Here is a 21,747-nt window from a genome sequence, read left to right on the forward strand (position 1 = left end):
CTCTCTCTCTCTCTCTCTCTTTCTCTCTCTCTTTCTCTTTCTCTCTCTCACTCTTTCTCTCTCTCACTCTCTTTCTCTTTCTCTCTCCCCCTCTCCTCCTGTAGAAAGCTTCTAAGAGACTGCCATGTTTAACCCTGTGGACCAGTCTCATACAATAATACAACAATGTGTTTGCCCGTGTGTGTGTGTGCGCGCTGATGCTTTGTATTGCAGTAGCCAATGTTTCACTCACACGAGTTCACCTCCCACCCAAACCTCCAACCCCACCCCAACTTATGCCCCCCTCTCTCTTTCTCTCTCTCTAACACACACACATACCCACTCATACATACATGCACGCGTGCACACACACACACACAGACACTCAAACCTACTTCACAAACACATTAACACACAGGCACACATGCCCGCACGCACACACGCACGCCGGCGCACAGACACTCACACATGCACACACACACTCACACTTCATAAACACATTTTTTCTTCCACTGCTTTAATTAGAATAATCCCCACCCTCTTCAAAGAAACGTTTGAGTGGACTTTGGCTCATCTAGCCTTGCACGTGAAAACAATTAATATAGACCTCTTTCTTCATTTGTGAAGCATGAGTTCGATTTTATTGATGTGTGCTGTAACATTTAATTGTAGCTCGCTGTTGCACGTGCTTTTCTTATGATTTTTAATGCCTTCGTCACTGCTACCACAACCACCTTCGCCACCACCTTCACCATCATCCTTGTGCTCACCACCACTGGCGACGGTGCTGCTTATCCTCGCTGGCGTGCCGCTTGCACTGGGTTTGAACTCTCTCTCCTCCACAGAAAAGGGTAAGCGCTTCAGTCTGTATGCGTTGCCACATTGCTTTTGTAGCCCGAATGACTCAGATTTGTGTAGAAAGTATGCAGCAGGGTTTTACTTTTTTTTTTTTTTTAAATCCAGGAGATTATACAGAGGCTACTTTATACATAATGTGTGTTGGGAATTTAAGTATTGATATGAATTAATTATTGTGCTGTTTCCTCATCTGTCTTTGGCATGGCCATGTCAATGGTTCTCCTGCTATTCTTCTTTAGTTCTTGCTCTGTTTTTTCTTGATGATGATGAAGATGACGATGATGATGATGATGAAGATGACGATGATGATGATGATGAATTGGAAAGCGCATAGAGCTTGCTGTGAAGCTTAGATTATGCGCTATATAAATGCAATTATTATTTCTGTTGTTATCATTATAGTTATGGAAGGCTTTTTGTTCATCCTTGCATGTTGCTGTGTTGTTTATGTGGTATCCTGTAACCTACCCATATATATGTATAGCCTGTAATCGTGGTGAAAATTATCCTTAACGTGTGTTGATGCTGTGTCGTGTGATGCCTATATTCAGAATGGAGTTTGACAGTTTTGGTTTTTGCTTAATAAATAATACCAGTGGGGTTTTTATGTTGGTTCTGGGAGAGGAGAGGAGGGGATGTTTAGTTTCTGTTTGGGTTGTTTATTCAGGGTTGTTTTGGGGTTATTGTTGTTGTTTTTTTTGGGGGGGTGTATGAAAAGCATCAATTTGGCACAAATGGAAAAACCTGAGACTGGTAGCTTCACTCGTTTGTTTGGGTGTTTGTGTTATTTAATTGGTTCATAGATTTTAATTGTCCATGCGAAAAAGCATTACAGAAAAACAAACTCTGTTTAAAGTTATACTTTTTCTATTTGTTTTTTGCTACTATTTTTTAGCAGTTTTTTGACGCCATGTAGATACAGAAAGAAATTAGATGTGGCTCACTGACTTAGGTTGGGAATATGTAGTCGCTCCTCAGTGGAATCATCAGAAATAGCGAGCAACTGCATCAATGACTTTCCTGAGTAGTCATAATGGTGTGTGCGTTATATTTAAATTTAGACTTTTTTAAAGATCGGATTTACTCATCTCCTACAAGAAAACTATAGAAATAAAACTTCTAAGACTGCATTTGGAATGACTCCCCCCTCCACACACTCTCTCAACCCATCTTTTTCCCTTACTGATCTCCTTCAAATAACTATAAATAAGCTGTTGTGATGTAAAGGTCCTACCAAAAACAACATATCCTTTCTCTGAGAAGTGTGTTTAGATATTCTGATGGCACTTATATATGACTTAATTATGTTGCAAGTGCCGTAAATTGCGTACTAAAACATACCCAAAAAAAACCCCAAAATTTTCTGAAATAATCTGGAGATAAGAAGGCTGAGTTATTCAGTGAAGTCTGTGCTGGACATGTAGCTTATTCAGTTTTCTTCCTCCTCTGCATATAAATTATAATATTTTTCCTCTACACTGCCTGGTTGTTTTGATTGGGGTTTTTTTTCAGAAGCAACTAGCTGTTTCTAAAGATTATTATGACTCTCCTCAGTCTCCATGGTTTAATCATAATATTACGAGAGCCTTTTCTGTATTCTTACAGCGCTGCTCTGTCCCCTATGAGAGGCAATTTTAAGAGAAAGAGAGACTACCCCCCCCCCCCCATTTAACACACTGCACACTAACAGTGTTCTTGCTAGAGAGCTGGAAGGATTTGGATTGACTAAAATCAACATGTTGTGCTTCTCTGAATCAGCTGTTGAGTCCAACGGGCGATCTTTCTTTTCAAACATACTATTTTGGGAAAACAGGGTGCATTGTAGATAGTAGCAGGGGGGGGGGGGGGGGGGACAAAAAGCATGGGAAAACAATGGAAGGTGTTTTTGTGTTTTCTGGGGGGGGGGGGGGGGGGGGGGGAGGAGGACAGAAATGTGTGCATTAATGGTCTCAAATTGGTTGTAATCAACCATCCATTTTCATTACGACATCAAACATCATTTTCTCAGGCAAGGGCATCTAGTGGTGGCGGAAAGTCAACGGACGACATTGTGGATGATGTAGCGACTGACATTCTGAGCAAACTGCCACCCAACTTTGACACCGATGCTGCACTGAGGAAGTACCCAACCTCCTACAGGTAACTTATTAGTAGTAGTAGTAGGAGTAGTAGTAGTACTAGTAGTAGTAGTAGTAGTAGTAGTAGTAGTAGTGTTATTGTCATTGTTATTTTTTATTATTTTTATTATTATTATTATTATTATTATTATTATTATTATCATCATCATTATCATTATTATCGTTATCATTATTATTATTATTGTTATTATCAGTATTTTTAGAATTATTATTATATTATTATTATTATTATTATTATTATTTTTGTTATAATCATCATTATTACTATTATTATTTCTATCAATCTTATTATTATTATCTTTATTATCATTAGTTTTAATATTAGTAGTATTAGTAGTATTGTTGTTGTTAATATTATTGTTATTATTATTATTACTATTATTATTATTATTATTGTTATTAGTAGTATTATCATTATCTTGTTTGCACAAATGCCTCGCATTGTGTTTTCCCTCCTGGTCAACAGTCAGAGCATGAACACTGTCCTGGTTCAGGAGATGGTCCGCTTCAACCGACTGCTGGGCACCGTCCGCACCAGTCTGGCCAACATCAAGAAAGCCATCAAGGTAACGTCCTTCCTGTCTCTCATTTGTGTTCTTCAAGGGACTTTAGATTTTGTTTGGATTTTTCCCCAACCCCCCAACTTTTCTTTATTGTTTCCTTTTATCTATAAGAGGGATATGATTACCCATCTGACAGATGAAGAAACTCAAAAACTTTTTTAAAAATCCCTGCTAGGGAGTCGAATTACCGTCTACTGCCTGTGACGGTAAACAGCCTAATCACATATTGGTAGTGACATACCAGCTCTCCTACATTTTTGGCTGCTGCCAAATTGTTACTACTATGTTTAACTATTTCAGGACATAACCTATATGATGCAGCATAAAACATGACTCAGCTATTCTCATGAGGCCCTTTTATCGGGAATGTGTCTTGAAAGGGTTAAGTCATTTTTACTGCTGATTATTCTTGAACCATCAAATGATCGATCTCATGCCTTGTGTATGATTTCCAATCTCTATTCTACCTATCCCTCTTCCCCTGCCCAGCCCTATTCAAAAACTGACCTCAAATTAAAAAACTTATCTCAACATTAATTTTCTTCCTCCCCCCAGGGTCTTGTGGTTATGTCGGCTGACCTTGAGGAGGTCGTGCTGAGCATTCTTAAGGGCAAGATCCCCGGCATGTGGATGAAGCGCTCCTACCCATCTCTGAAACCTCTGGGAAGCTATGTCAACGACTTTATTGCCAGACTCAAGTTCCTACAGGATTGGTACGATGTTGGACCGCCTCCAAATTTTTGGATTTCCGGCTTCTTTTTCACCCAGGCCTTCTTGACAGGAGCCCAACAGAACTATGCCAGGAAGTGAGTGGTCGTTTACCTAAATTGGTTTGGTTTATTAATGTGTATAACAGTAACTTATAATCATGTGTGATAATGATGAGTTATAAATGAAGGGGTCAAGTGAAAAAAGATCTGGAAAAGGCCTTTTTTTTTAAAATCAGGGCGCTAGCCCTTTACTTTCTACAGTACCTGTAAAATACCTCTATGAAATTATTCAAGTGAAAACCAAGTAAGTGATTCACAAACTGTATTTTGAAAAAAGAAAGAAAGGTTTAGAATAGACTAAGTCATGGTAAGATTAATTGGACTCAACATGTTTTTCACTTGACCCTTTGGACTCATAATAATAATAAAAATAATTGGGGAAAAAGAACTAAATTAATTAATTAATGATGATAGTAATAAAATTTACTTTTGTGACGCCCACTCCCTCGTGGCTCTAGGTGCTTCACATTATAATAAAATCTTCACAGCTTACACAATGACATGTTTCGGGCATACTGAATTGTTCATTCAATCGAACAACAATTCTTTCAAATACACTAATACACATGCACCGGCAATGTTGTACCAACAAGGACGTTCTGATAAAAGAGCACATACCAGAGTAAACCAGTATATATAAAAAGACAAACACTGTGGCTTAATTAATCAATTAATGTAATGACTACATATCTGTGTATATGCTAAACCTTTGTGTGTTGATGTTCTGCTATATCCATCCAAAATTTCCCATGTGGATCAATAAAGTTGATCTTCTCAAATCTTATCCTGTCTTATCTTATCTTACCATACCTTACCACATCTCACCTCACCTCACCTTACCTTACCTAGCCTTACCTTACCTTACCTAACCATACCTTACCTCACCTTGTCTAACCTTACTTTATTTCATCTTATCTTATCTTAACTTACCTTACCTTACCTTATCTTACCTTACCTTACCTTACCTTATCTTACCTTACCTTACCTTACCTTACCTTACCTTACCTTACCTTACCTTATCTTATCTTAACTTATCTTATTATTTCTTATCTCATCAATTGCTGATGCATATCTTCTGTCTCCAGGTTCACTATTCCCATTGACTTGTTGGGTTATGACTATGAAGTCCTCGAGGACAAGGAGTATGACGAGGCTCCTCAGGATGGTACGATAACCTCAGTTTTTTTAGTTCTTCTCTCACTCACGAGAGTGAAATACTTTATTAGTAGTAGTAGTTATCCTCACATGCAAGAAACTGATAACATCAGTTTTTTTAGTTATCCTCACACTCAAGAAGCTGATAACATCAGCTTTATTAGTAATCCTCACACTCAATTAGAACATCAGTTTTTTTTAGTTCTCCTCACACTCATGAGAGTGAAATACATTATTATTATTAGGTATCCTCACATGCAGGAAACTGATAACATCAGATTTATTAGTAATCCTTACTCTGAAAAACTGATAACATCAGACTTATTAGTAATCCTTACTCTAAAAAACTGATAACATCAGATTTATTAGTAATCCTTACTGTAAAAAACTGATAACATCAGATTTATTAGTAATCCTTACTGTAAAAAACTGATAACATCAGATTTTTTAGTTATCCTCACACTCAAGAAGCTGATAACATAAGATTTATTAGTTATCCTCACATGCAAAAAACTGATAATGTCAGTTTTTGCAGTTATCCTCACACTCAGGAAGCTGACAACATCAGTTTTTTTTAATTAGTAATCCTCACACTCATGGAAGTGAAATATATCAGTTTTATTAATAATCCTCACATTGAAAAAGTGAAATAATATTGCAATGTCTTGTTGGTCCAGGTGTCTACGTTTACGGCCTGTTTGTGGATGGTGCCAGGTGGGACCGGAAGACGAAGAAATTGAACGAGTCCAACCCCAAGGAATTGTTTGACTCCATGCCAACGGTACGTTCTTTTTCCCCTACATCATCTATCTAACCATGCCAACGGTACATTCTTTTTCCCCAACATCATCCATCTAACCATGCCAACAGTACGTTCTTTTTCCCCAACATCATCCATCTAACCATGCCAACAGTACGTTCTTTTTCCCCTACATCATTCATCTAACCGTGCCAACGGTACGTTCTTTTTCCCCTACAACATCCATCTAACCATGCCCACAGTAAGTTTTTTTTCCCCTACCACATCCAACGAACCATGGCACAACATCCATTCATCAAGTGAAATGGTCAGAACACATTTCAGTTTCAGCATAGAGATCAGCTCAGAGATGTGAATCATATCCTCAGCCAGACAGCTGTTCAGATGTTCCAAGCCCAAAATTTGGAGAAAAAAATAATTTATTGCAGTTTCTTAACCTGTGGTTGTTGGTTGAAAAGAGGAATTTTTGTTTGTTTGTTCTGCTTGAATAAAGAGGACATAGACACAATAATGGTCATTTAGTGCTGGGAAAAAGTCAGACAGACAGACAGACAGACAGAAACAAGAGAGGGAAAGTAAAGAAGTTGAGCCTACTAGTGGCACCTTCAAGAAATATTTTGTCAAGTTCAAATTCCAATTGTTGAATAATAATAATAGACTACTTTGTCCTCCGTCTTCAGATGTGGCTCAAACCGTGCAAGCGGTCAGACATCCCAGAGAGCTCAGCCTACAAGTGTCCGGTGTACAAGACCAGCGAGAGGCGTGGCACGCTGTCCACCACCGGTCACTCCACCAACTTTGTCATCGGTATGATGATTCCGTCCGACCGGCCACAGCAACACTGGGTGCGCCGTGGGGTGGCCCTGCTCTGCCAGCTCGATGACTAGAGGACAACTAGAGGACGACAACTGGACAGGACAATTTTGTCCTTTAACTAGGACAGGACAGTATGGTCCTCATGTCGTGCTTTGGTGCATTTCCAAGGTTTTGTTTTAGTGATTTGACAAATTTGTTTTTCTGTTCGAGAGAGTTTATTTAACCTTTTTTTGTACCAGCCATCTGTAAAAGTATTATTAGGATGAATGTATTGTTATCTTTCTTTTTGAAAACTATTGTCATCACATTTTCATGCCAGTAAATTTACTTTTTTTTTTTTTAAATTTGTGGAGGAAAAAGGTTGTTTTTTTCGTCCAAAGCCATGTGAAACATTCCATGTACTCATAAATGAAGCAATCACATACTAATCTTACAATACATTAATTTATTGATGTACATACACTATGTAATGTATTTCCTTTTTTTTCTCTCGTATTCTTGCATGCCGAATTGAATGGCTATGTCTCACATTTTGTCTATTTTGACAGTCTTTACAATGCTTGTTTTTAATTTGACTGTCACATTAGAATTTTAGCTTTAATAGCAAATCAAAGGAAACCTTGTAGTTTTAGGAAATGCTATTGCTTGAAATAACCTATTACTTTTTTCAGTTGCAAAGTTGATTTTACTTCAACTGTGGTGTTGCCCCATTTTTAAAAGACCTCTTTTGTGTCAGTTGATGTTCTTTTAAGAGCTTAGCTTCCTGCATCTGGATTATTTATTTTGAAAATCAGCCAATAAGTTTTAAATGACTTTTAAATGAGACAAATATTGTCAGTATTATATGAAGGTTACTTTTCAGAGATATGAGAATATGATAAAAATGTTAGAAAAGACGAGTGCATTAACCTTGATATGTACTATATCATATACTTTTGTTGTTTGATAATCTGACTTCCATGCTTTTGTCACTGCTGAATATTTCAGAGTTTTTTCCTATTCAGGATGTGTAAAATGTTTATATACAAATCTTGACTTGCTTGGTGTCTTGCTGTCTTGTAAGCACTCCACAAGTGTTTTAAGAAAGAGAGTTAAAATATCGTACAGATGATATACTAAATATACTATTGCTGTACTTTGATCATGTTTCACTTTATGTTGGACGTTCCTCTCGGAGCAAGACAGACATCACAAACTATGTGCCTCTTTGTTATTATTATATAATACATGTTCACAAAATTTCAGGTTTATTTTACAAAGCGAGTGATATGTTTGAAGTGGTCTGTGATATTTTATTTTGCTTTGTTTCATTGTTGCGACTACCCCTTCCGTCCAGTCTTGCTGTCATATTTTATAATGGCTACAAAACTTTTGTACCTCGACCGACAGGGAAGGAACCAATTATTCTTCATTTTTTTAATAACCTTCTATAGGGGCAGACTGTTTATGTTTTTGTAGTTTTTGTAGAGCTAATGTGCATAATTGGGAGGTAACAGAAATGAAATCATGCTGTTAAGCAGCTTTCCAATAATGGTTTCTTTACTATCGTTATGCCGAGTTCCCTAATTATGTTCGTCATATACTGTTTCATCCCATTTTGTGTGTAAGAAGGGAACTAAAATCAGTGCAGAATGTACTCTTGTTGCTGGTCCTGTCAAGATTCAAAGGCTGATGAAAAATCGCAGCCTTGAGTAACTTTCACATGCAAAACAAAAAAAATAGAGTGAGTTTTATATTGGTCATTTTCAAATAAAGTATTTCACTAAAGAACCTTTTTGAGCCTCTTAATGTCTTGTGTTTTGTCACTAAATGTGTATACCTCCTATTGGAAAAAAACTCACAGTGTTTACGCAGAAATGGACCTGACTATTCCTTAGCCAGACAAGGACTTGGACCAAAGAACAGAGCAGTAGTGTCTAGACGAGATCCTGCTTCTCTCAATGTTGTTTTTTTACACCCCCCTCAACATAATCATATAGGAGACGGGTTCCGACCCAGCCTGTCAAGACTAATCCATGCTGAAAAGGATACAACAAAGACTTAGTACTTAGGTACTCGATAAAAATTATCCCCACTCGGGAATCAAACTTGGGTCTCCTGTGTGCGACGGTGAAGAGCTTGACCGTTAAACCAGATGCCAGTTTGGTTCTCTATAATGAAATAAATCTGAACCATATGCTGAGCAAGATTATCAGCAGAGGCGAAAGTAATGGCAAGAACATACAGTGTTTATAATATGTTTATGTTCAATTTATGAAAAGAAAACCTTTTACGGATCTCAGTAAAAGACTTGAAACTAACTTTAACCAACTTACTAATCCCTTACCTTGGTTTAGTTGCCCCTGCTACAAGTATTGACGAAGACACAGTAACACAGTAAACTGAAAAGTCCATCAATGAAAAGAAGTCGCATCAGACCATACTGGCTGAGCAGTAGCTAACACACCCACCCGTTGATGAAGGAAATATACCCAGCCTGAGTTGACTCAATTCAAGTTCCATATATTGACACCATAATCAACACCTTCCAAAATTTACAGGAGAGGCCTGCTTGATGAATGGGTCAAGGGATCTGTAAACCTATTAAATTTATTTATGAGGCAGCGTGGTGAATTCAGGCGCTCGTCAAAATCATGAAATTGAAGAAGCTGGCATTTTTCCGCTGGCGAGGCAATTTTTATTGAATTTTCGTTTTTCGGCTTAACTCCTTTAACATCAATTTAAAAACACATTTCTGTGTGGATTTTACTGAAAAATGTTGATTAAAGGCACAAAATATGTTATTTTTCAGCTTTCAAAGGCTCTCAAGCTATTGAAGTTACCAAACTTTGGTGGCCATTTTCTCGCTAATTTTACCTCTGAAACTCATATGACCTTATGCAGTAGCAAGCGCCGTAAAACCGTCTACTAATTAAAAAAACAAAAAAAACAGGCGCCCCCACCTCCTTCCATCGTAAATATCTTGGCTTGTATTGAATATAGATGGATTTGTTTTTCTTTGAAAACAAGTCAAATGAACAAGCTTTAAGATGATACCAAAAGCTCCACTTGCCTAAAAATTAACGAGCCCCTGATTCCACTGCACCATGAAACATTTTCAAATTTTAAAAAAAAAATTTTTTTTTTTTGGGGGGGGGGTGTTTTAACAGTATTTTTTTTATTCTTATGTTCCCATCAACACAGTGTAGATCATTTAGGAGGCAGGCTTCCACCCTGCCAGCTATAGCTAACCAGGACTGACAGTGACAGGGATGCAACGGCCCAGCAGAAAGACTGAGGTAGGCCTACTTGATAAAAATTTTCCCCACTCAGGATTCAAACATGGGTCTCCTGCATGCCACGGCTAAGCACCTCACTACACCACAGGCGCTGGCTATATCGGCAAAGAAGAACGGTCATCAGAACAAACATGCCATAGTCAGAAAAAATTAACATTGCCAGGCAAAAACAACACAAGCACAAACAAATATAACAAGCAAATGAAAATAACATTTTATTAAAGAAAAGGTAGCAAAAGAATATAACAAATCAACAAATAACGTACAAATCGGCCACTGAAATTTACTCGCATAACAATCAACTTTTCGAAAAGTGCTCTTTTCAACACAGATCTCACACAAGACTTGTATTAACTAAACGATGTCTATCATTTTGGATATCCTTGCTTCTTGCTGGGGCCCAAAACAACAGATAACGAGTGTGAATTTTCAGCCTGACCCTGTATGACTTAAAAATAGTTTGTCAGCCATTTATCTTAACCAGAAAAGTAGAGTTACGTACAAATCAATTTTTGGGGGGGATGTTCATATTTAAAAAGATGGTAGTGTGATATGGAAATATTTAGATCTATACATATTATCTCACAAATTGGTACTCGTTTTCAGCATATTTCTTGCATTTCATATATGCCGGCATTTTTTATGATTTTCAACCACTCTGCAACATAATATAGTTACACATCACAAACTTCAGACAATCTAGTTCTCCTTATCTGCCTCTCACAGTACTAGTTTTCATACATTACCCACTCATGTTGACAGGGTAACTTCCTGTTTGACGTCAGATCACTGTGTGCTCTGTTAATGCAGTGGACTAAAAACTTGGAACTTCTAGAAGAATGAAAGTACTTGAGTGGTCATTAGTGAGAAGTTGGTTCATATCTTGCCGCAAGATTGATTCTATATTGATGAATTATATATCAATCGAGCAAGTTTGTCAACAACCACCTAAGTAAGATGAGATGTTTTACTCATGTTATGCAAAGACTTAAAGAGGATGGAGATGAATTGGATGCAGGCTCTGATTTTTACCTCGCTGCTAGAAATGTTTATAAGCAGACTTGCATACTTGATGCAAACTTATCAGCAAACTCCACACTTTAAGCTCAAATTTGAACATTGGGTACTAATTAGCAGGAAACTCTTTTTTTTAATACCCCTATTTTTTTACTTCCTTACAGCTTCAAAATGTTGGATCCACAAAGGAAAACCATTGAACAAATTAATTGAATAAATCTGTCAAGAACAGAAAGAATTCCTTATTATGAAAACTAGCATCACAGTAGACAAGAGGACCCAACGAGTCCCATATCGTCTTCCTCCAAAAAATTTGCATAGGAATACTGTCATCAATACATCATTTCTCAAGTACATTACCCAAGTCCTGCAACACATTACTTTGTTATGTAAAGACACGCAGACACTTCCACACACACAAACAATCCCAGTTGTTGTTAATGTTTTCAGTCCAGACACACACAAACTCACACATACACACACATTCTATGGTAAAACTCGGATGTAAACAAAAGATGTCTGCTCCTGATAACGTCTTGGTAATAACGCTATCTTGGTTTTTTCCAGAAAAAAAAAATCATAATCATGTTCGTGGTCGTCACTTGCAGTCAGCATTTAGTAAAGCCAGCTGGCCAATATACACGATCTCCTCTATTCTTTTTGAAAAATCTCTAGTTACCTATGTACTTTTTAAAATTTGTTGGTTCAGTAAAAAATTGTAACAAAAGATATGCATGGGAGAAAAATGGTGACATCAATTTCCTGTTGGTTTTTCAATATTCTGCAGAAATCAAACATGAAACACCACAATATTCAACAAACCCTGTGATATTTTTTGGAATAAAAAGCATCCCAAAAAAAAAAAAATTCAAAATATTGTGATTTACATTTTCAGGTTAAAAAAACCTGCCATTCAAATAAAAGAGTCAAGTGGTTTTGTTCAATAACATATTTCAAATAACTTGGAACCTCAAAAATTTTAAGGGGAGATACTCCTGAGACAACAGGACATATTTATGAACAGCCGGTGGACACCTTTGAACGATTTCCTAGTGCCAAACGGGGTTAACTAAGCTAATAAAATTGACTTTTCAAATCCTCAGTCCCAACAGGTTGCCACGGGGGGGGGGGGGGGGGGGGGGGGTGACAGACAGGGTCTCAGTCCTGCAAAATGATGTGACAATGTCAATCAGACTACTTACTTACCTTTCGTACAACATCTTCAAACATTGCTTGGAGTATCATTTACATTATCTCCTTAAAAAATACCACTGAGGGGACTTTCAGTGGTTTTTAATTCATAAAGCTTAGACAGACACACAAGTGGATAAATTTATAGCCGAGAAAAATCTTTTTCTTTGTGTTATATGGTAAAAATTTCTCACAAGCACTACTTTTGGTCAAAAGACAAATCCTTCCGAAATTAAACTTTTGGAAAATCCCCATTATTGTAAACCCAACACCTAAAAATTAAACATTTTCAAAAAATAAAAAATAACGGAGAGTACGACTTGAGGAAGTTTTCTTGGTGGAAATGTTGATACTGAAAATGTCATCAAGAGATAGTTTCATGTCAGTCATTCAGAAAATTGAAGACCCTTAACCTGTTCAAACTTATTCTTATCCCCTTTCTATTCATTCTGCCGGTTCAGGACCTAGTTCAATGTGTTCACAACGTACATAATTTTCCATCTAGAGAGGAAAAAAATGGAAAAAAACAATATTACACCACTAGCTCAACCTCTCAAGCATAAGGCAACCGCCATAACACCACAAAAGGCTTCTGGAAGCAGAGATTAAATTTTTTTAATGTATGTGTTTTTACATCCCCATCAACACAATTTAGATAATTTGAAGTAGAGAGGAGCAAACATCATGTTGAAAGGAAATAGCCCTGACAGACCAGAATACAAAAGTACCCTGCAAACATTAAGACACAAATCAATAAAACATTCATGTGACTATTTCAAATGACAGGATGCATTCCAAAAAATACCAAATAGATGAGAACAGAACACAACAAGGAAAAGCAAAGAAGCACACAAAAGTTAGTTACAAAAATGAAATGTTCTTATCCATGTTACAATAGGAACCATCTCCAGTCTGATTGTTTACTGCTTATTTATTCAAGACACATCAAATAATCCCCCCCCTCCCCCCCCCCCCCTCTCCTCCTCCCCCGCCTTTTCTCAATTTTTTTGTAGTGCAGCTGTTTTTGGGGGGAGGGGGATTTTGGTCAGTATTTTTACGGCGCTCGCAACTGCATAAGGTCATAGCACGCGGGACACATTAAACTTTTTTCAGTGGGTAGGAAATTTTGAATTTTGCCCAGGTGGCGGCCGAAGCCTACTCTTATCGATTTTAGACCACAAAGGGATCTTCAAACGAGCGCAATTTGCACACAAGCCCTCTGAGATTTTTTGCCCTTGTCCGAGAAGGCTAGGTGTAGATCTTTCCTACCAGAAGATCAGGGGGGTGGCTGGAAGACAGCAGTAAGAAGGAGCCAAGATGTAGCAGTAAAAAGGCTGCAGAAAAAGTCAGGAGCCCAGAGGAGGGGGCAAAGGAGGTTACATGGTGGCTACAGAAAGAGGAGACGAAAGCAGACGACAGAACATTGCTAGAGAGAAGGAAAGGAGGTAAAAGGAGACAATTTTAGAGCAGAACATTTTTCAGTTGCTACCTGGATTCTAACCCGGGGCCTTTGAATGAGAGGCCACCACTTTAACCTCTAGGCCATGAGAGCCCCCGTGCAGCTGTTTTGATAGGCCAATAAATACATGCTTCAAACATGAAGTGGTCTTGTTCACCGGTGCACGGAAAGCTAGGTGCTTGGGTAAATTTGTTAGCCACCGGTGTTATAATGGCCATAACTCGAGGAAACAATGTCAATAATTTACATCTGCACGTGGTTAGGGAGCACAGAGTTAAAATACAAAGCCACATAAAAATTATCTTTCGAGCTGAATTCTCTCTCAGTGTCTATGTAACAGCCATTATCTGATCTCCATGTGTAGAATTAATAAACATCAGGTATCACAGTTCGTGTGCTTGTACATTTCTAGGACTTTTCTTATCAAATAGTTTATACATTGTGGATATCCTGGAAGCATGTGTCATCACGTGGTGGAATCATGCGCCCGTTTATTTTAGGGCAAGTGGAGTGGTGGTATTATGTTAAAGCTTGTTCATTTGTCTTACTTTTAATTTAAAAATTACCCATCTATCTTGAATGGACGTTGAGAAATTCACAATTACAGAAGGTAGAGGTCGCCCAGTTTCAGAGGTAAAATTAGTAAGAAAATGGCCGCAAAAGTGTGGTGACTTTCAAAGATCGAGAGTCCTCGGAAACTATAAATTTACATTTTCCGTGCCTTTGATCAACATATTTCAGTAAAATCCACACAGAAATGTGTTTTTAAATGGGCATAAAAGGGGTTGGGCCAAAAAAAGAAAAGAAAAGAAAAAAATTGCCCAACAGCCAGAAATATGCTGATATCTTTGATTTCATTTTTTGAACAAGCACCTGATTTCACTACGATGCCTCACAGATATGCGATATCGCTATAAACAAGTTCTACAATATGGAATCTAGAAAAGAAAAGATAACTCTTATAATCCAGTATATTAACATTCTGTACAAAAAAGCAAACCACTTGGTTAGTCCTCCAACAAAAATATACATGGTAAGTAACACTTTCATGCAAATTCAGCAAATTGGAGTGTATCTTGAACTAAGCCTTTAACATCAGGGAAATAAAGCAGGGCATTAACAATTATGCAAAAAAGCTGAAACATCTCAGATTACTGAAATTCTAAAAATGACAAAAAGTGTCTCATCAAAGTAGAGAAAACCACAAAAAGATGGTGGGAAAGCCGAAATACATTAAGCTTCCATTTGACATCTCTGGCAAAGACTCTACTTAGTCCGAAATGTTAATTGTAAACTCCTCGTGTTATGACTCTTCTGCAACAAATTGGTGATTTTCTCAAACTACTAGGCCCTCCTGTTCCTGCAAGCTGTCACAGTTTATTATTCATCTTAACCCTTCCAGCTCCATGCGCGGAAATTTTCAGCAGCACTTGTACCTCCCACCGTCCCAAAGAGCATATATTCTCAGTTTCGGGGACTACCGAATTTGCGCATTTTTTCTAAATAAGCGAACCTAATTAAACTTTAATTTTCATAATATCTGTTCATTTATCTTTAAATAATGTCATATGTTATTATCTAAACCTCATTACAAAGATACTACATGACTTTTTAGAATGCATTTCTCTTTTTCTGAAATACTGCTGCACTGGCTGCGATTGGGGTTAGGGGGTGCACAAAAATGGCTGGGGCTGAAAGAGTTAAAATTGATTTGATTTGCTTTTCAACATAATATTAATATACCGACATATGCCTCCTAGTCACACCTAAATTTAAGCTACACAAATCTAAGCTTCAGTCTTCAAAAATTCCAAGATAGACGACCCTTGTTTCCGTAGGAAGGCCACGTTAGAGGAGATGTGTTCCAGCCCCTGTTGTATGGCACGTTCTGCTGCTTTGGCCTTGTGGGACTTGAAGAATTTCTGTTGAGGCAAAAGTTATGGGCAATCTCATGAAACAGTTGCAGTTTGAATGGTAAGAGCTTTAGTTTCGTCTGTCTTGTATGATTGGCATAAATGATGACGGAGCCAACAACAGACCTTAGATTTTCATTACATTTTAATTTTAGTCGAGTTGACACAATGATGTGCAGTTTTATCCAAAACACCAAGTTACACGAGAGCCAGGAAGCAGGAACAGTTTGTTTGAGTAAAGAGAAGCGAATCGACACAATAATGGTCATTTAGTGATCAGAAAAAGTAAGACAGATGGTCAGAAGAAATAGAGCAAAAGAAAGAAATAGAACCCACCGGTGATGCCTTCTAAACACACACAGGAAGCAGGGAAACAGAATGACAACATAAGGGATGAAGTGGATGCAGTAATCCGCACCAAAAAAACTCATCCAATTAGGGCATTCATTAACCATTGGGGGGTCGGGGGTGGGGGTCGTCAGTCAACATTAGTTTTCTGACAGTGAGTAGCAGTTCACAACAAAAATCACTAAGGAACTGCTTAGGAAAACTAATTTTTTTTTTTTTATATATTAAAAAAACCAGCCAGGAGACCATACCAGAGTTCCCACCAATGACCCACATCTGCTTCTTAACATAGTCAGCATCATTCCACAATCACCAATATCTATTTCTGGGAGTTTCCAAAGTCGTTTTTCCCATAAAAGCTGATTCAGAGATTTAAAATTTGAAGGAATATATCCAAACCAGCAGCTCGCATGGGCAAAATTACAGCTAAATTAATCAGCAGTTGACATTCAGAGGATTGTATATATTACATTTTTTTACTGGTGAAACTTTCAACACTTTCTAAACAATTGGAAGTTACCAGAGACTCTATCAGGGGTCAATGTGTCCGTGAGGAGTCACAACATAAAAGAAAGTTGACTAACCTTTGACATTCCCTATATTTACCACTATCAGACCTTTCCAACAGCTGGCGTCTATCATAAAACCTTACCTCAATATCTGCTGCCTGGTCAGCACAGCCCACTCCTTCAGTGAGAACCTGAGGAAAAGACGAACACATCAGGAAAGAGTTCATGACCTCAAACACTCTCTTAGCTAACATAGCATAACGCTAGCAAAGCACCTTCTGAAGCACAAAACAAAAATGCTGAACATCTCAACATCAACAATGTTTCAAAATCTATAGGTGATTCCTTTAGAGCTATGGAGAAAAGAACTTTCCTATTTAAAAAGCACAGTAGTACATCATTTTGAATGTAATTTCCAGCACATTCAACAGGACAAAGAATGAGAGGAAAAATCCCACATGGGAAGGGAAAAGTTTGTGCATCACCTGAAATTGAATCCTTAACCCTCTGGAGATTAGTCAAGTTTGTAACAGCTTTAGAACAACAGTTTCCCACCCCTAACCCCCCACCTTGCCAAAAAAGGCTTTGTGTTCACAATTTATAAGTCTTCCAAGGCAACAGAATAACAATGAAGCATAGCCTGCTATGGCTGTAAAAGATCTTGTTAGTTTGCTAGCGCTTTAGCGCGTGTAAAATGGCAGCTTGCAATGTATGCTTTCTGGAAGCCTAGAATGTTTTCAAGTGCTTTAGGGTCTGCTGCGGTAATAATAGATGTAAAGCTCACAGGCAGAGCATGCTGTAGAGTATGGAAATGAGCTATAAAAATGCATTTCTTCTTCTTCGTCTTAATATTATTATCATTATTATTATTATTATAATTATCATTGTTGTTATTATTATTATTATAATTATTATTATTATTATCATTGTTATTATCTATTACTATTATCATTATTATTATTATCATCATTATTATTCATTATTATCATTAGCATCATCATCATCATCATTATTATTATTACAATTTTTATAATCATCATTATTATTATCATTATTATCATTATAATTATTACCTTGATCAGCCCGCTGAGCATGGTGCTGGTGCCGTAGCGACGATAAAGCTCAGACCAGTTTTCCTTAACGAAGCTCCACAAGAGTTCTTTGCCCTGCAGAGACGCCCTCACGCCGCCCAGCACTGCCACACTGTCCTGGTTACGGACCTTGTCCTGGCCGGATGAAGGAAGGGGCAATTTTGTTCAGTACTCATTTTACTTAAGTTTACTCTACTTAGGTTTACCCAGCTTTTAGTTAGTTTTAGTAAGACTTTCACGGCACTTGCAAAACAGTAAGGTCTTATAAGTGCCGAAGAATAGATGTGTTACAAGAGAGTAACATTCACAAAAAAAGAAGGAAAGATAAGGAAGATAGATGTTTGATAGGAAGAAAGGAGCAAACCCCTCCAGAGCACCTGCCAAACACCCACCCCAGCTTTTAAGATATGCCATGTAAACAGGCTTTTCACAAGTATTGTAGAACAAGAATGCTATCGGATCCTCTTTTTGTTTTAGTACCGTAAGGGTTTTACTGCACTTGCAACACAATAAGGTCATACAAGTGCCGAAGATGAGATGTGTTACAAGAGAGTAACATTCACATAAAAGAAGGAGAGATAAGGATGATAAATGTTTGATAAGAAAGAAGGAGCAAACCACACTAAAGCACCCGCCAAACACCCATCCCAGCTTTTGAGATACGCCATGTAAACAGGCTTTTCAAATGTATTGTAGTACAACAAAAATACTATCTGATCCTCTTTTTATTTTGCTTTAGTAAGAATTTTACTGCACTTGTAATACAATAAGGTCATACAAGTGCCGAAGATTAGAGGTGTTACAAGAGAGCAACAAACCCATATAAGAAGGAGAGCTCAGGATGAAATTTGTTTGATAGGAAAGAAGGAACAAACCACAACAGAGCACCCACCGACCTCCCACCAATCTTCTTTGAAGTTTAGATTATGTCACGCTATCTCGTGTATGGATGAACATGCAACTTTTAAAAACATTATCACATTTCTGTATTTTACGAAACAAGCAAACAAACAAATTATTCACCATTTTAAGTACAGCTGCAAGAAAATACATCCAAATTTTTACATGTAAAGATTTGGGAACTCCAGAAAAGTTTAAAAGACTGGAATGGACTGAAAAGAATAAACAACTCAACAGCCAGAGACAAAAACAACAACTTTTTAGATTAAAGTCATGAAGTTGGGGCAAATTGAGCTCTTTTCATTGTCATTTGTACTAAAACCCAAAGTCTTGAAGCACTCTAATGACATTATGCAAGTTGTAAGTGCCATAAAACTCTTACCCAATAACTAGACTTATCAAAATTTTTTCCACATATTGTCCCGGAAGTAAAGAATTCTTACTTGAACTACAGCGGGCAACAACCGACTTACCGATAGAGCAAACTTAAGCACAGACTGGATGAGCTCAGCGTCCGATACACAACCTAGCAAACGACCAATCCGATTCTTTTCTTCCAAAGAGTCTTCCCGATCATACAGCTGAGGAAGGCGGCAAAGAAGGAGCCATTAACATAGCGTCTTTACGAGAGCATATATCAATTATCTGAACTAGCATCACTTAAAAATAGTCTTCAATCTTTTCACTTCACTTTGGGGACTAAAGCATAGTAATCCGATATAAAATCTCTCTCTCTCTCTCTCTCTCTCTCTCTCTCTCTCTCTCTCTCTCTCTCTCTCTCTCTCTCTCTCTTCCTATCTCTCTCTCCTCCTATCTCCCTCCATCTCAATGGCTAATAAATTATGACACTCCATCCTTCTAAACACATCAAAATAACAGACAAACAAACCTGAAGCATTTTTTCAAAGACAGCTTTACCCCCATGCGTCAGAACTGTGGTATAAACCTGACAAGCAGAAAAGTCGGTGTTACACACAGGCAAAGGAGTTACGACTACACTCTCAGAAGGCATACAAAAACGTGCAGTGCGGTGTGAAAAGTTTAGCCTCTAATAGGTGGCAAAAGTGGGTGTTGGTTACAAAAATGTTGCTGTTGACAAGCACTGGTCTTGCCAGACCTCTCCATAAGCCATGGGAGAAAAAATGTTTCATTAGCCTTTCATGCATGAAGAAATCTCCTTTGTCTTCAGTAAAGTAAAGAGCAAAATTTCTTAAAACCTTATACTCACACGCTCGTATGACCATACTGATTGTACACTCAAATTTTAAAAAGCAAAGGGACCACGAAGAACGACCATAATTTGCCTCTGCTAATCTCATGCAATTTTTGCAAAGAGACAATCAATAACTTACAAAAATAATAATACAGTAGCTTATAAACATAAGGGCAGAAAAAATTTGAAGGACTTTATGTTAATTAATTTACCTATGAATCATGAAAAAGAGATCATTACCCCACATTCCCTCCTCCTCCTTCTCTTCCTGCTCTTCCTTCTCCTTTGCATCCTCCTCTTTCTCCTCCTCCTCCTTCTCCTCCTCCTGTTCCTCATCCTCCTTCACCACCACCTCCACCACCACCTCCACCACCTCAAGAGAAATAGAGACAAAAGACACAAGCTAAGGGTCAAACTTGCATTAAAAAAACAACAAACTCACCGGAGCCTTGATGTCACCAGATAAGACTTGCTGACCAGCAAAATGTGCCTCAAATCTTCGGAATGCTTCCTCCTTGACCTTCTCCTCACCACTTCTGCCCAATCTCGTGAGGACTTGTTCCCTCAGCATTTTGTCCCCATGGTCTAGAGAAATGAAATTCAGGACACACATGTTCTTAGAAAATGTCTTTTCTCTGATGTTTCATAGAGCCAAAAGAGATTTTCATGAAACAGCATAAATAATAAATGATGCACGTATCAGTAAGACTGAGGAAAATATTTTGTGTTGTGAACCAGCTTCCATAATAAAACAGTTTAGTAAAAAAAATATTGAAAATTTCTCAAAATATTGAAGGAAATGTTGGCCCAACCCAAGACAGGGGGACCCAAGGCTCTACAAGGGTCTGGAGGACCTGTGGCAAACAGCAGCCTTCGCACTAGAGGCTGGGACATCCACTTATAGATGAACGAGAAGTAGAAGAAGACTCAAAATGGGAGGCACTGTGCTGAAATCAGGGGCTCGTCAAAATAATTAAATCGAAGATATCTGCATTTTTCTGCCAGTCTATCAATTTTGATCAATTTGTGTTTTTTAGCTCAAAGCCTTTTATGCCCATTTAAAAACACATTTTTGTGTGGATTTTACTTGAAAGCTTTAATTAAAAGAGCAAAAAATGAAAATTTGCAAGTTTCCAAGGACTCTCAAGTTATAAAAGTCAGGAAACTTTGGCGGCCATTTCCTCACTAGTTTTTACTTTGAAACGATGCAACCCCATCTCCTTCAATCATAATTATCTAAACTACTATTTAAGATAGTAGAGTAATTTTTTCATGGAAAGATAGGCAAAAGAACAAGCTTTAAGATACCAGCAAAAACTCCACATGGCCAAAAATTGACGAGCGTCTGGTTCCACCGCATCGTGACACAAATACTGTCCTAACCTTCCCCTGACTGTGCCTCCCAGCCCAGCCTCTCCCCAGTGTCCCTCAGGCTGTCGCAGACAAATGTCTTGTAGCGGGAGAAACTTCCCTCGGTCAGCTGCTGGATCTGTGAGCCCAGGTCGGCCAGGGCAGAGGTCAGTTTGCTGCACACGGCAAAGTTCTTCTCAGAACGGTAGCTCTTAGTCAATCTCAAGACATCCACGGCATTAATGTAGTTCGCCCTGCACTGTGAAATCACAGATCAAATCCAACACTCTGGAGTCCAAATTTGAGGAAATGCAACTGCTATGAATGGACAATGCGTAAGACATCCATGCAACAAAATTTTAATATCTCAAAGAATGATTTAAAAGAAAAATATTTACTGCTCTGTAAATTTGCATCATCAGTTTCAGAACTACAGAAA

The 21,747-nt window shown here is 37.9% G+C and overlaps 2 protein-coding genes across 4 annotated transcripts in view; one reads left to right on the forward strand and one right to left on the reverse strand.

Annotated features, from left to right (window-relative positions):
- Positions 1 to 8,813, forward strand: part of LOC101853278 (dynein heavy chain 7, axonemal) — a gene marked incomplete in the record, with an annotated part of 106,541 nt that extends 97,728 nt beyond the window's left edge. Inside the window, 7 exon segments of the mRNA XM_035973404.1 lie at positions 825 to 830; positions 2,846 to 2,976; positions 3,442 to 3,541; positions 4,094 to 4,344; positions 5,394 to 5,473; positions 6,141 to 6,244; positions 6,904 to 8,813. Coding sequence (XP_035829297.1) covers positions 825 to 830; positions 2,846 to 2,976; positions 3,442 to 3,541; positions 4,094 to 4,344; positions 5,394 to 5,473; positions 6,141 to 6,244; positions 6,904 to 7,110 — 879 coding nt within the window.
- A 6,804-nt stretch (positions 8,814 to 15,617) lies between these two features.
- LOC101853513 (puromycin-sensitive aminopeptidase) overlaps positions 15,618 to 21,747 on the reverse strand; it is a 28,414-nt gene continuing 22,284 nt past the window's right edge. For all 3 annotated transcript variants that reach the window (XM_013090286.2, XM_013090287.2, XM_035973403.1), the window contains exons 16-22: positions 21,342 to 21,567; positions 20,401 to 20,543; positions 19,635 to 19,691; positions 19,219 to 19,326; positions 17,828 to 17,980; positions 16,898 to 16,945; positions 15,618 to 15,906 (exon numbers count right to left, since the gene is read on the reverse strand). In XM_013090286.2, coding sequence (XP_012945740.1) covers positions 15,772 to 15,906; positions 16,898 to 16,945; positions 17,828 to 17,980; positions 19,219 to 19,326; positions 19,635 to 19,691; positions 20,401 to 20,543; positions 21,342 to 21,567 — 870 coding nt within the window. In that variant the 3' untranslated portion in view covers positions 15,618 to 15,771. The remainder of the gene's footprint in view (positions 15,907 to 16,897; positions 16,946 to 17,827; positions 17,981 to 19,218; positions 19,327 to 19,634; positions 19,692 to 20,400; positions 20,544 to 21,341; positions 21,568 to 21,747) is intronic.

This window comes from Aplysia californica, unplaced genomic scaffold (assembly GCF_000002075.1).
Source record: "Aplysia californica isolate F4 #8 unplaced genomic scaffold, AplCal3.0 scaffold01203, whole genome shotgun sequence".
Taxonomy (NCBI): domain Eukaryota; kingdom Metazoa; phylum Mollusca; class Gastropoda; order Aplysiida; family Aplysiidae; genus Aplysia; species Aplysia californica.